Source organism: Tursiops truncatus, chromosome 2 (assembly GCF_011762595.2).
Source record: "Tursiops truncatus isolate mTurTru1 chromosome 2, mTurTru1.mat.Y, whole genome shotgun sequence".
NCBI classification, from domain to species: domain Eukaryota; kingdom Metazoa; phylum Chordata; class Mammalia; order Artiodactyla; family Delphinidae; genus Tursiops; species Tursiops truncatus.
The window spans coordinates 164,054,802-164,070,024 of NC_047035.1; the positions used below are offsets into that span (position 1 = coordinate 164,054,802).

The following is a 15,223-nucleotide window of genomic DNA, read 5'->3' on the forward strand; positions in this document are numbered from 1 at the left end:
CAGTTGCCCCAGCACCATTTGTTGGAGACTTTCTTGAACGTCCTTGACATTTTTACAAAAATTAATTTACCATATACGTGTGGGTCTATTTCTGGACCCTCTGTTCCATTGATATGTCTACCCTTATGGCATTATGTTGATTAATAATTGCTTTATAGCAAGTCGTAAAATCAGATCAGTATGGGTTTCCAGCTTTGTTCTTCTTCAAAATTGTTTTGGCTATGCTGTTTCTTTTGCATTTCCATATAAATTTTTAAATTATCTTGAATTATATTAGATCAGTTAGGGGAGATTGACCTCATAATAATGTTTGGTCCCCCAATCCATGAGCCTGGTATATCCCTCCATTTATTTAAGTCTTCTTTAATTTTTCTTTAAATATTTTTTAGCTTTAAGTGTGTGATTCTTATTTTGTTAAATTTATCCCAAAGTATTTTAATTTTCTTAATGCTATTATAAATTGAGTTGTTTAAATTGTTTCTTGGTGTTATATAGAAATACAATTAGCTTTTGTGTTTTGACCTTGTATACTGCAACCTTGCTAAATTGACTTTCTTAGCTTTTCTCTGAACTCCCTAGAGTTTTCTGCATTCACAATCATATTGTCAACAAACAAGACAGTTTTACTTCTTCCTTTCCAATCTGCCTTTTATTTCTTTTTCCGGCTTTATTCACTACCTGGGCCTTACAGTACAAAGTTAAATCAACATAGTGAGAGTGGGTATCTTTGCTTTGCCTTGTTTCTAATTTTAGATAGAAAACATGAAATCTTTCACCATTGAATATAATGTTAGCTGTAGATTTTTCATAGATGACATTAATCAGATGAGGAAGACTCCTATTCCTAGTTGCTGAGAGATTTTATCATGAGTGTTGATTTTTATCAGATTTTTTTCTGCATCTATTGAAATAATTATGTGGTTCTCCTATATTTTATTAACGTGGTGAATTACATTGGTTGATTTTCTAATGTTAAACCAACCTTGCGTTCTGAGATGAACCTTACTTGAACATGATGTATAGTAGTATCCTTTTTGAATCCTGTTGGGTTTTATTTTCTAATATTTTGTTGAGAATTTTTGCATCTCTGTTCATGAGTGATATTGCTCCGCATTTCCCTTGTGATGTCTTTGATTTTGTAATCAAGGTAATGTTAGCATCATAAAATGAGCAGGGAAATGCTCCCTCTTCTATTTTCTGAAAAAGTCATTTTCAGACTGGTATTATTTCTTCCTTAAATGTTTGATGGAATTTACCAGTGAAGCCATCTGGATCTGAAGTTTTCTATGTGGGGAGGTTCTTAATTGTGGATTCAAGTTCCTTAATTTATATAGGTCTGTCAAGTTTTCTTAAGCCAGTTTTGGTAAATTGTTTCTTTTAAGGAATGTGTTTATTTCATCTAGATTGTCACACTTGTAGGCACTAGATTGTTCATAATAGTCTCTTATTATCCTTTTAGCGTCTGAAGGGCATGTGGTGAGGCTCCTTCTTTCATTCCTAATACTGGGAATTTGTGTCTTCCGTTTTCTTGATCACTCTAGCTAGAAGTTTTTTAATTTTCTTGGATTTATTTCAAAGGGTAGGTTTTGGGTTTACTGATTTTCTCTGTTATTTTCTGTTTTCAGTTTTATTGATTTCTACTCTTTATTCTTCCTTTTGTTTGCTTTGGGTATAATTTATTCTTTTTGTAGTTTCTTAAAGTAGAAGCTTAGATCATTGAGTTTTAGACCTTTTTTTCTTTTCCCACATAGGCATTTAAAATTCTAAATTTTCCTGTATACCCTATTTTGCCTACATCTCACAAATTTTGATATGTGTATTTTCATTATCACATTTATACGATATACTATCAACATATTTTCTAGTATTGCCATGACACCGCCCACCCCGACCCCGCCACCGCCCCTGAGTGCACCGCAGGCTTCTCTTAGCCCCAGGCTAAAATCTGGGCAGATGAGACCAGCTGCTGTGGCTCCCTTGTGCCTTCTTCAAGCAGAGCTGGCATTCTTCACTGGAGGTCATTTGCTTCTTTTTACTCTCCAGTACTTTCAGGTAGTTGCTGTGTGTATTATGTTCAGTTTTCTGGTTGTTTTCTGCAGAAGCACAGTCATCCGTGCTTTGTATTTGAAGCATTTCACATTTCAGATGTATATATTGGTCTTATAGAACACAGAAATATGGAACAGGTGGTCTTTAACAGAGGAATTTATATTGTGATTTCCTTGGTACCTAATAGCCTTTTTTAATTTTTTTCTCATAAATTCCTAGGGAATAAGTTCCAGCAGCTCAGACGCCTTTCTGCTGGTTCTCATAAAGTGGGCTTCTCTGGGTGGAGCAGGCTGGGCTTCAGTTGAATGCAGGTGCCTTTGTCTTTATCTTCCTTCTTTTTCTGGTCATTCTCCTTCACGTGTTTCGGAAAGCTGTCTCAGGTCTGGGAGTGCTTAATGTGCTCAGAATGTACATTGATTCTCTTGGCAAAAATCTTGCCCTTGTTGGTTTTCAACGACAGCAAAGGCATGCCGATGGGAGCAGTGGTGGGCCGTGCGTTTTCAACCGTGCCCTTCCATCGACATCTGCAGTATCACCTTTCTGGCAAATTGGCATGTATGTGGCCAAAGTAACAACTCCAGGCTTTCTAAAGGCCTAGAGAACATATAACAGGTTCCTCTTCTCTTTCTCTTGTGCCTATAATTTTGGTGAATTACTGGAAGAAGGAGGTTCCAGCCAAAGGCCTTTTACCTCCTCTTGTGGTATGTGATGAATCAAGATATTTTGTGCTGGATACTGGCTATGAATACAACTTATGGGCTGTATTCTGGCTCCTAAACTTTTGTGGGTTTTAAAATATATTCATTATATTACAGCCAGTTGAGATCATGTTGCAAAAATGTAAATCACCATTAACAGCTGGTTATTGTCATATTATAAAAAATATAAATCATTATTAAGGACCACAGATTCCATTTGCTGGATGTTATGGTGTGGGTTAAAAAATGAATCCCTGGTGCCAGTTTCATTAGCCTGTCAGTTGGGTTCTAATATTTTATTTTTTAATCCCTGTATAACAGTCTGAGGAATTGTATTTATTCTAGAAAAGAAAGAATTCCAGGAAGAATAGTTGTATATTTATATGGTGGCCATTTTTCCTTGATATCAGATGTTGATTTCCATTTTTGTTTTTCTATTTCAGAGGGCCTACTCTGCTTGTCTCTGCTCCTTTTCTTTTTCTTTGCACCTCTCACAGCTAAAGAAATTGAAGTTGCTCTAATTGTCAGCGACTATGATTCAGGCTCCTGGGTTCTCATAGCATCTCAGATATAATCTCCCACACTAAGAGGGTGGGAAAGACCCATTCAGAAAATAATGACTAATCAGACAGGATTCTTCACCCCATTCATTGCCTACCTTTGGAGCACTCTTTCTCAAGGTGATTTGCCTAATTTCAGGTGTGTTTGCCACATCTGTTACATTTCCACTCTGACCGTATTTTCTTTTAAGAAGGACCTTTCCTAAAAAACAGAAGCATCGATTGCTGCACTAGTCTACCCTGCTTTCTGGAGGCCTCTGCCACTCACTCCAACCAAGTACCGTGTGAGCGTTCTCACACTGAAGCACCGAGCAATGCATGCCGAGGAATAATTGCCATTTAATAGAAAACGGTTTTCATCTGCTCTCCAGGCATGTCTTTCTTTGGCCACAGGAGAGAACCTCAATCATTTTTTATTGAATTAACAACCTTATAGATTAACCTCATATCCAGGAACCTCATGCCTACCATCAAATCAGCACACATACACACAGTGTGAAAAATAAAGGAGATACAGTCAGAAAGAAGTTGAAACCGTGACTTGTTTGAATAACTACAGAGAGTTATGACTGATGAAGTGATCATGGATTATGTATGGGTGGATTGGAGCACCTCTGCTTCTCTTTGTTCACAACAACAGCAAGCAAAAAACAAAACACCCCATAATTGCTTTGAATTATATCTTAAGATCTAGAAGGAATTTCAAATGACTATAGCAAAGAGATTGAATTATATACTGTGTTAAAAAATAAAATATTAAATAACATATAGACTGCAGTGCTGCAGTGCAGTTCTGACACAAACCATCCAGAGTTGCACCCTCTCCACAGGTTTGGGGCACGATCCCCAGCAAGACTGCCCTCGTGTCAGATGCCAGGCACATTTTGAGGGCCCTAGGCCACCTCTGACCAACTGGCTATAATCCAGGGGCGCTCTTACGCCCCACTCAGCTTCAGTAATTCACTAGAATGACTCACAGAACTCAGGAAAGTGCTATGCTTATTATTACAGTTTTACTCTAAACGATACAAATCAAGACCAGTCAGTGAAGAGACACATAGGATGAGGTCCCAACACAGAGCTTTGGCGCCCTCTCCTTGTGGAGCCAGGATGCGCCACCGTCCCGGCACAGCCACCAGGAGGCTCACCCAAGCCTCAGCATTCAGAGTTTTTATTGGGGTTTCACTACCTAGCATGATTGATTGCATTGCTCACGCGATTGAACTCAATCTCTATTCCCCCTTCCCTACCCGGAGGTCAGGAGGTTGGGCTGGCTGATACCTCATGGCTCAAAGCTGAAATCCTCTAGTCACATGGTTGGTCTTTCCAGCAAGAGCAGCTCCCACCTGAGTCACCTCCTCAGTATAAACTCAGGTATAGTCCAGTGTGCATTATGAATAACAAAGACTCAGACATCCCTCGGGAATTTCCAATGGTTTAGAGGCTCCATCCCAGGAACCCAGGACAAAGAGCAGACAAGTTCTTTATTATATGACTTTTAGGAAGTAACACTACATATAAAAAATTATAGGGTGTTTTTAATACTATATTCATAGCCTTAAATGCTTTTTTTATTTATAAGAGAAAATAAAGGAAGTTAATGATTCATTTAAAGCAGTTAGAAAAAAAGACTAAGGTGATCTTAAGGAAAATAGAATAAAGAAATGACAAATTAAAAGGAGACATTAATGAATTAGGAGAGAAATATAGTAAGAGTAAAACATCAAAGAAATGGGTCTCTGAAAAACAACAGTATAAAACAAACTTCTAGTAGTTAATCTAGAAGAAAAGAATATCTGAACTAAACTTAGATAAGAAATGCAGGGTATAAAAACAGATACAGGAAATTTAAAAATTGTTAACACATGCCCTTATAGAGCTCAACTGAAAAAGATGGGAGAAGTGTATGATTTTTGCAGAAAATATTAAGTGATCAAAATTACTATAGTAAAATCTGTAATACCCAAATAGACTAATGTGCATAGAGGACTAGAAATGATTCATAGTTACCTGCAAAAATGACTCTGGGCCTGGAGAGTTTCATGAGCGAGTTCTTTCAAACCTCCAGTAATTCCTGTGCCATGACATAGTTCCTGGGTTGGTGGGATGAGGGAAGGGGGAGAGAAAGTCAATTTAATAGTTGGTAAAATAACGTAACAATGAACATCAAATCCCATCCAAGGTAGAGGATAACACAAAAGAAGGAGATCTATAAACCAGTTTCACCCAAGAAAATAGATGTGAAAACATTAAGCAAATTTCTAACAAAATAATTTCATTGGGATACTAAAAGAATCATTCGGGGCTTCCCTGGTGGCGCAGTGGTTGAGAGTCCGCCTGCCGATGCAGGGGACACGGGTTCGTGCCCCGGTCCGGGACGATCCCCCATGCCGCGGAGCGGCTGGGCCCGTGAGCCATGGCTGCTGAGCCTGTGCGTCCGGAGCCTGTGCTCCGCAACGGGAGAGGCCACAGCAGTGAGAGGCCCGCGTACCACAAAAAAAAAAAAATCATTCAGCTTTTACTCTGGTCAGTATGAAAAATTAAGATTCTTTGGAGGTCACTCCAGTTCAAGACAAAACAAAAATAGAACCTGCATGAAACACTCCTGTTTCCAATTACATTGCTTGGCCTGCAGGACCTAAGAGAAATGGTCAAGGCATGTTGTGGGCAGTGGAGGTGGGACTCTAATAGAAAGTGAGACAGGAAGCATTCAGAAAAGGCTGGGTCGCCTGGGGGTGGAGGGGGGTTAAGCCAACATCACTCATCCATTCAGTCATTTATTTAACAAATATTTAAGGGGTACCTGCCCTATGCTGGGCTCTTTCCTAGGTACCAGAGACCCAGCCGTCAACAGCACGATATCTCAGCCCTGTCCTCGTTTGGAGCATCCATTCTAGTAGGGGAGACTGGCAACAGAATCAATTAATAAATACAATAAAATTTCAGGTGGTGCTAAGTGCTATGGAGAAAAATTAAGCCTGGAAAGAGGACAGGACACGTTGGGTGGGTTACAGTTTTAGATAGGGTGATCAGGGATGCCTCACTAAGAAGGTACCATGGAAAGAATTGGAGATGAGGGAAGCTATTCCAGACAGCAGGAAATGCACACTGTAAAGGTTACGTGGAGGGGTGTTCTTTAGAAACTGAGGAGACCTGTGTGGCGGAAGAGGAACCAAAGAAGAATGACATAGGGTCTGAATATACAGTGGCTGTCTGTTCTTTCCAATATGGTGTGTTAAGTGGAGCTGAACTGGGGATGCCACCCCGTATCCTTTAAGTCTTTAAGGTGGTACTAATTCCCCTCATCTTTCCCCAAAGGGACACAGAGCCCTGTGCTGTAGTCACTGTACACTGGAGAGAAGAAAACCTCGAACTTTGAGGTCTGTTGGATACGGGATCTGAGCTGTCACTCATTCCAGGGACCCCAAAAGCACCGTGGTCACAGTGGGGATACACAGAGCACGTGGGCCTGGCCCAGATTCATTCACCAGGGGATCACTGAGCCCATAGGTCAGTTAGCCGGCCCCCGGGGACTTAGGACGCATATACCTCCCAGCCGGCAGGACCCCATCTGTGGAGCAAGGACAATCGTGATACAAAGGTTCAAGCAGAAGCCTCAAACTGTGCCCCCCAGCGCACCCCAACCAAGACAGTGAACCAGAAGCACGACTCCATCCCAGGGAAAATGGCAGAGGTTAGTTACATTTGGAAACAAGTAATGAGAATAAAAAACAAAACAGCAGCGAAGCGGAGGATGCAGGGCTGCTTTTTGTAGCTCCTCCTTGCTGCTCTCTGACTTTCTTCTTGGTTCGTGTATGTTCCTCTGAACCATGGTTTTCTTTGGAGCGATGGAAGGATCTTAATAGTTCTGTTGGCTAGAATTGGACTTAGGAAAGGGTGGAGCAGACAGGTCACATTGCCACCTGTGTACACATCTTGTTCTGAATCATGAAGTTAGGCTTGGCTAAAAAACTGAGTTTAAAATGTGACCCATAGGGCTTCCCTGGTGGCGCAGTGGTTGAGAATCTGCCTGCCAATGCAGAGGACATGGGTTTGAGCCCTGTTCTGGGAAGATCCCACATGCCACGGAGCAACTGGGCCCGTGAGCCACAACTACTGAGCCTGCGTGTCTGCAGCCTGTGCTCCGCAACGAGAGGCCACGACAGTGAGAGGCCCGCCCACCGCAATGAAGAGTAGCCCCCGCTCGCCGCAACTAGAGAGAGCCCTCGCACAGAAACGAAGACCCAACACAGTCAAAAATATAAATAAATAAATAAAATTGAACTATCAATTCAAAAAAAATGTGACCCATGGGCACTCATGCCTTAAAAAGGTATAGACCTCAGTCTAAAGGCTGGTTGATGACTCTGGAGGGCTTCTTCCTGTATGTTGGAGCTCACCGTTGCTCTGAGGGGTTTAAGAAAGCCTGTCCTTAGGAATAGCCCAAGGATGTTTCTCAAGGGTTATCATGGCTTGATTCTGCCCTGGCATAGGCCGTAAAGAGCATTATCCATCCCCCATGATGCAAGGACAATCTGAACACATTATGTCACCAGTGACCTTGAGTTTCCCAGGTCTGTCAACCCACTGACATTGTAAGGTGCCCCGTGAGACACCACTGGAGCCTCAGGACTCCAGGAAAAGGCCATTTTCTCAATACACCAGCAAGAGAGGAATTCATCAAAGAACCGGTATCCTGCAGGCTTGCCGTCCACATCGGTCCAATTTCCTGTCCTCATACTTGCTGACCTTTCTCCCATATTAAAACTCACTCTAGAGGGGCCCCCGAGTCTAGTTCTGGGGAACAGGGATGGGAGACAAAGAGACTTCTGCTCATTTCATCTGAACAGGGGGCATCCTGCAAGGCTGCCTCCCTGCCTGGGTCAGGGAGGGACGTTTGTCTCAATGAAGTTACCCAAGCCTGGGTCCTGGGGTCACCCCTGAGAGTCATGAACAAAAGAGTAATTCCTGTTGCATTTAGATGCTGATTATGGGGGAGGGGTGGTAAGATGAGGGTGGAGTGTGATATTCTTAGTAATCCGAGTATTTGATTGGTAACTGTTTAGAGCTTGTTTCTTTCTAGCGCGTACCCCTTGAAATCATTTTCTTTGTAAATGTTAAAAGCCGGATGGAAAAAACAAAACTAACCTTGATTACCCTTCTTTGTACTTCAATCAGCAACGTGTCATCCTGTGAATAAACTGTAATTCCTTCACTGTGCCTGTGAGGAGAACATTTAGGCCACATTAAAAAAAAAAGAAAAACCTTGGTAGGCGTCTCAAGAACAATTAGCAATTAAAAGCATCTATATTCTACACATCACTCCATAAGCACCGCTGCTAGACTGATTTCAGCCTCGGGCACTGCTTCGCTGGGGATCACCGTCTTCACCGATTGCCAGCTCTTGGAGTCGCTGGAGGCATCTCAAGTGTTGAGGAAGCTCTTGGTGTTCCTGAATCTCTTAGTGCGTCGTTGACTTGAGAACTGGACTTGATGCCTATACCTGGCGTGCTTCTGGGGGTCACCAGCACTCCCCTCCCATCTCCATTGCCGGGGACTAATGACAAGAAACCACTGCCGGGGCGAGTGCTGGCGGAGAGCCTGGGACACCTGTGCTCTCCCTGGACGCCGGCCACAGCCTTCAATGAGCTTTGCCTACAGATAACATCCTATTATCAGGACTGACTGTTCCCAGAGTAACAGACTCCAAACACCATAAAATGCCACAGAGAGAAGAGAATGAAAAGGCGCTGGGTCCAACCCCTGTGCATTTTACCGTTAAACAGACTGAATCCCAGAGAGACTGAAGTAGCTCGTGCCGACAGCGACACCCGAGGTTCCTGAGTCCTCACGCCAGCCTCTTCCCTAGGCGGTCTTCGCGGGTGGAAATTGGGTTAGGTGGCTTCTCTACGATGTTAAATTTGTACAACAGTTCAGGTACAATCCTGATTTCAGGCAGAGGAATGGACTTGAGGACTTTTCAAGGCCACAGTCAGGACCAGGAGTCTCTGAGAGCTGCAAAAACTGTGTTCCGTCTTCAGCAGCGTTCCACGTTAAGTGGGTGGCCATCCTGCATCGCCTCAGACCCACCCATCTCCCCGGAGCCCGAACACTGCGGATTGGGGCCGAGACCTGCAGCACGGCCAAGGCTGTACGAGGTGGGAGAGGGCCCACACTAGCCAGGAGACACTCACCCGCAGACCCCAAGAGGCAGCCGATGCTGAAATTTCACATCTAGGTGCCTCTCTGGCCTCATCCTTATGAGGGTGCCCTATGGGCACCTATGGGTGCCCCAAACGATGTAAGAAGAGGGGGACGAAAACGGCAAGGGGCAGGGTGACCTGCACAGGGGGTAGGCACTGAGGAGAGTCACCAAGATGAGGTGCAATGGAGAAGAAACATCCTCAGCGGGAGTGGAGCCTACCTCACCTGGGCCCGGGGTCTGAGCCAGGAGTGGAAGGATGAGCCCCTTTGAGAGGCCCTGGGGTGACCATTTCCACTGAGCCTAAGACACGTGTCATCCCCAGATCCTAGGCTAAAGCGAGGTTCCAGGATGGGAATGATTGCAGGGGCAGAGCTGCTCCCTGGGGTGTCCTTCCCGGGCCAGAGACCCTCGGGCAATCCACAAGCAGGTGGGATGGGCAAGGGCAGCCTGAGGGGCCCCTGTCACCATGACGCGTGGTGACATGGTGACCAAACCACCTCCAAAATGACTTCAGTGGATTCAGTGAAACCTAGACCATGGTTCAGTCTCAGTTCAGTGATGCTTCCAGAATGTCTGCACAAAAAGTCACATTGTTTTGCCATAGACAGGAAGCCACCAGGAACCCAGGGACCCCCCTCAGTGGTCTGCACTTAACAAAAGTGGCTCCGACCTAAAACCAAATACATGATAGCTTAGGACGCCGAATAACCAATTGTAGAAGATGGAGCAGTAAAAATAGTAAAAGAAACAAAACCACCAGATTTCTCCAAGGACGTCGTTGTTGAGCTGTCAAGGAGAAGAACTACCATGGCTTCCAGTTCTTTGACAAAACCTCAGATGCGTGGCCTTCTGGCCAAGCGTCTGCGATTTCATATTGTTGGAGCATTCGTTGTCTCCTTGGGAGTTGCAGCTTTCTATAAGTTTGCTGGGGCTGAACCAAGAAAGAAGACATATGCAGATTTCTACAGAAATTATGATTCCGTAAAAGATTCTGAGGAGATGAGGAAGGCTGGTATCTTTCAGAGCGCAAAGTGATTTTGGAATATAAAGAATTTCTTTGGGTTGAGTTCCATGGAAGTTTGTCACTTACCTGTGTTCCTGAACTATGAACTACTAATATCTGGACTAAGGAATAGTTTCTCATGATAAATAAACGATTAGCAACAACAACAAAAAAAAAACAGCAGTAAATAGTAAATGCAAACAAAAAAAAAATTCTAGCAACCCTTTATGAGCCTATAAGCATTTTTTTCACTTACCGTGATTTATTTCCGAAAAATGTAGGAGTGTTTGGTTGAGATTCATAATGTTTACGAGTCCTGTGAATTTCATGTATTTTTTAAGAAAATTGTTTCCCAAGTGCGGCATGTTTTTCCTAATTCTGCTTGCTTAACAGTGTTTTCCATGAATTTAAAATTTCCTCTCTTGTTCTAAGTAAATCTCCGAAAGAATATTGATCAAAATGAAACTTTTGAATTGCTAGTATTCTTTTTTTTTTCGGTACGCGGGCCTGTCACTGTTGTGGCCTCTCCCGTTGCGGAGCACAGGCTCTGGACGCGCAGGCTCAGAGGCCATGGCTCACGGGCCCAGCTGCTCCGCGGCACGTGGGATCCTCGCGGACCGGGGCACGAACCCACGTCCCCTGCATCGGCAGGCGGACTCTCAACCACTGCACCACCAGGGAAGCCCTGAATCACTAGTATTCGTAATTGTTAATGTTGGTGCACTTCAGAGTGATCTGTATTTAAATGTACTTTCCAGTAATTTTGTCCACTTTGTCAGTTGTTTTGCCTTTTAAACTGATGGAAGTTGGTTTTCAATCAGGAATGCCTGCCTTCCTGTTATAAGCCAGAGCCACCTACTTGTGTATTCTGCCATGTGCTCGTGAGATGCGTGGAGGTGCCTGTGGGACAGGACGTTTGGGGCTGACCAGATGCTGTGAATGGAGATGATGCCCTAACCCATGTTTCCGTATCTGCTTGCGTCATCCATATGCACGTATGCGTTTGCGTTATCGAGTAGAGGAAGGCCTCTTGGATGGGGTTTGAAGCATCCAAGGAAGGATCCCTTTTCGTGAAAATCTCCATAAGATTCTGCACAAGAATCAGGGGCCAAAAGCAGACTGAGGTCTTCCGGAGATATTTTAGGAGAACAGTAGAAATTAGGGGAGGAGTCAGGAGATAGTCCAGCACAGTGTTGGGGGCAGCCCTTCCACCAGCCTCTTCCGGTGTCCTAGCACTGTCTCGTGGTCAGGCGGGGGTGGGGGAGGGGAAGTGGTCAGCACCGGTGTCCTCACGGCAGCCACCACTGATGCATCATCACACCCCAGGACCCTGCACCCGCAGGAGCTGCATAGCAGGGGAGGGAGCAGGCCAGCAGCCAGCTTGGTGACTGCAGCAAAGAGGCTGGTTGGTGGCTGCCTTCAAGGTCCCCTTTGGAGACTCCCCAGAACAACTGGGAGACATAAGGATAGCTATGTCCCTTTTAAGCTATATTTAGGGAAACTCAAATTATTGTAATTTGGGCATTAAAAGTTAATGAGACTTAATATTGTAGCCACAGGCTAGTGAAGCCTGGATGTAGCCCTCGTACCTGTGATGACTATAATGCTAAACTAAAGAGAATATTATCTAGACGAAACATTTCTTACCTCTTTATTCTAATTTCAGTGGTAAAAAAAAAATGACATTAGCAAATTAGCAACTTCACTGAGATAGTATTTCTCACCTCTGAGATTGGCAAAGTCCAAAAATGCAGTAACATACTCTGTCGGTGAGACTATGGAGAAACAGTTGGGGAATACAAAACAGCACAACCCCATACGGGGCAATTTGGTGATATCTACCAGAAAACGTACATTTATCCTTTGACCCAGCAATTTGACTTCTAGCAATTGACCCTAAGGCTGTATTGGCAAAAATAAGAAAAAGAGAATGTACAAGGATTTTCACTGCAACGCCGTTTGTAAAAGCAAAAGACTGGAAACAATCTAAGTGCACATCAGTCAGGTGACGGTTGAATGAGCTATGATGCAGCCACACGACGAGTACTGTCCAATTAAACACAGGAATGAAGACCGTCTCCACTGCCAGCATGAAATGACCTCCAGGCTATATAACAGTGGGGAGGGCTGTGTATAGTACGTTACTTTCATCTACCAAAGAGGGCAACTTCTCCAAATAAACTTTCCTTTGTAGATTTGTGTCAGAAACCATGAAAATTTTTCCATAACTATGAAACAAAATTAAATTAAAAAAATCAGTCCCCAAATAAGAATAAAGTGAAACAATGAACCTAAATCTCTATCATGTTAGTGGCATTGCCATAGGGAGAGGAACACTTGTAAGTAATTTTAAAACATGGTAATCTGACTGTCTCTCCATAATGGGCTATTACCTAGGACAAAAAGAACTGCCGAAGAAACAAGTAAGCTATTTTCATATCATAGTGTTGGCAGATGAGCAATTACGTTAGTGTCATGGGGAACTGGGATTTTCGGTGTGGAAGAAAGGAGAAACCAATGGATGATAGACATAAAAAGCCTATAGTTTTCGATTTGAGTTGGAAATTCAAGTATGTAATCATATAAAACTCATTTTATCTTAAAAAAATAATAATTTCCTAACCCTGTCCATGAAGAGGCCTGAAAACAAGGAGCATTCCAATGATAGGAGGCAAGCAAGGCCCCAGCGTCCCTGGTCAGTTATGTACCCTGGATCAAACATCCCAGATTGATCTTCCAGTGAAGATCTTGGCAGTGAAACTACTGCCGCAGCAGCAATGTCAGAGCCAGCCCGGCAGAGGCAAGAAGGCTGTTTTCATCAGCACCAGATTTGCCCCCGTCTCCGTGATCATCCCGGCTGGGCCCCATCACTGTGATCCCAGCCAGATGCTGGATTCCTGGGCCACTTGAAAGATAAGACCCTAACACAGGAAGCAGCAACAGGGAGTTGGGGACATCAAAACCAGTCAGCTCGTAAAAAGTCGCAGAGGGGCCCTGACAGAACACAGCTGCTGGCCCACGGCCGGTGTGGGGACATCAGCAGCGCAAGTCACAGGACGCCCAGCCTCAAGGGGCTGGAGCAGAGGTCGTTCTGTCCCCCAGCGTCAGCGTCAGGAAGGGCTTCTCCCCCGCTCCCTGGCTGCCTTCGAACTCCCGGAGACCTCCCAAGACCACTTTAAGGAAGTATCAGGGGGCTTCCCTGGTGGCACAGTGGTTAAGAATCCTCCTGCCAATGCAGGGGACACGGGTTCGAACCCTGGTCCGGGAAGATCCCACATGCCGCGGAGCAACAACTACTGAGCCACAACTAGTGAGCCCGTGAGCCACAACTACTGAGCCCGTGAGCCACAACTACTGAAGCTCACGTGCCCGTGCTCTGCAACGAAGAGTAGCCCCCGCTCGCCGCAACTAGAGAAAGCCCACGTGCAGCGATGAAGACCCAACGCAGCCAAAAATAAATAAATAAATAAATTTATAAAAAGAAAGTGTCAGGCTGTGCGGTAAATCACAGGAGCCACAAGCCCTCTGCTCCTTCCCCCATGGATGTGGCGGACGTGGCGGGGGCGAGGGCTCACCCTCCATTCCGGCTATCTGAGCCGCAGGGACACAGGGACTTAGTGGCAGAGGTGATGCCCAAAACGTGACTTGCAACTTGTAACTTCCTCCAGAAGCAGCTGGCAGATTTCTGCCTGGGTCTTGACCACTCGCTCCTGGGTCGGGGGAGGGGAGGGGAAGGGCAGCTGCCACGTCGACAGCCGCCCCCCCCCCCACCCCGCCAGCCCCAAGATTGCCAGGTGGGAAGAGGCCTCTCTGAGGAACCCAACGGTCCCAGCCTCACAGCTGTCCCAACGTGCACTAGCCATGAGGGGGAGCCCCCAGACCACGTCACGCCAACCCTCAGTGACCTTAGTCACCTCCCCACCTGCCCGAATTCATGGCCCACAAAACACATACGATAAAGCGGGGGGAAATCGTCTCAGCAGCCAAGGTCACCAGAACAGGTAGCGTCCACTACAGCTGAGCACACCCACCTCCTACCCCCTACCAGGTCCACTCCCGGTAAATAGCTAACCAAGTCGTCTCTGCCTGCACCGAGAGGCACATACAAGAAAGGCCACAGCAGTGCCATATTCATGACAGTGGCAAACTGGAATCAACGTAAGAAAGGCAAGACGAGAACTATCCATGGGCTGGATGGGACTGGGTGGAACCAGAAAGAATAAGGGAAAGGATGGCAGCAGAGAAGCCTGGATTGGCTGTTTGGGGCCTGATTGTGGGGAGGGGGGAGTCCCAGTTAGATGGTTGTACAGTGCTGAGTATGACACCCATTGTCACAGCTAAACACCCGTTGGAAGGGGAGGCACCACCTCCCACCTCCCCCACCAGCATATGTGAGCTAGTCTTCCCCTTAACCAGCCCACTCTACTTGCATTTGCTCTGATCATTACAGTGTTCCTGGCCTTGTGTCTGGTGATGAGAAAGAAGGGAAGGGAGGGAGGGAGGGGAAAAGGAAGCACTAGGTCTCTTTCATTTAAGAAACAGGCATTTAGGAGCTTCCCTGGTGGTGCAGCAGTTGAAAGTCTGCCTGCTAATGCAGGGGACACGGGTTAGAGCCCTGGTCTGGGAGGATCCCACATGCCGCGGAGCAACTAGGCCCGTGAGCCACAACTACTGAGCCTGCATGTCTGGAGCCTGTGCTCCGCAACAA

The 15,223-nt window shown here is 45.2% G+C and overlaps 1 protein-coding gene across 1 annotated transcript in view; it reads left to right on the plus strand.

Annotated features, from left to right (window-relative positions):
- The window catches only part of LOC109549675 (cytochrome c oxidase subunit 6C-like), a 20,060-nt gene extending 5,062 nt beyond the window's left edge, over positions 1 to 14,998 (plus strand). The window contains exon 2 of the mRNA XM_019933397.2: positions 8,486 to 14,998. Within this exon, the coding sequence (XP_019788956.1) occupies positions 10,320 to 10,547 (228 nt within the window). The 5' untranslated portion in view covers positions 8,486 to 10,319 and the 3' untranslated portion in view covers positions 10,548 to 14,998. The remainder of the gene's footprint in view (positions 1 to 8,485) is intronic.
- The last annotated feature ends 225 nt before the right edge of the window (positions 14,999 to 15,223 follow it).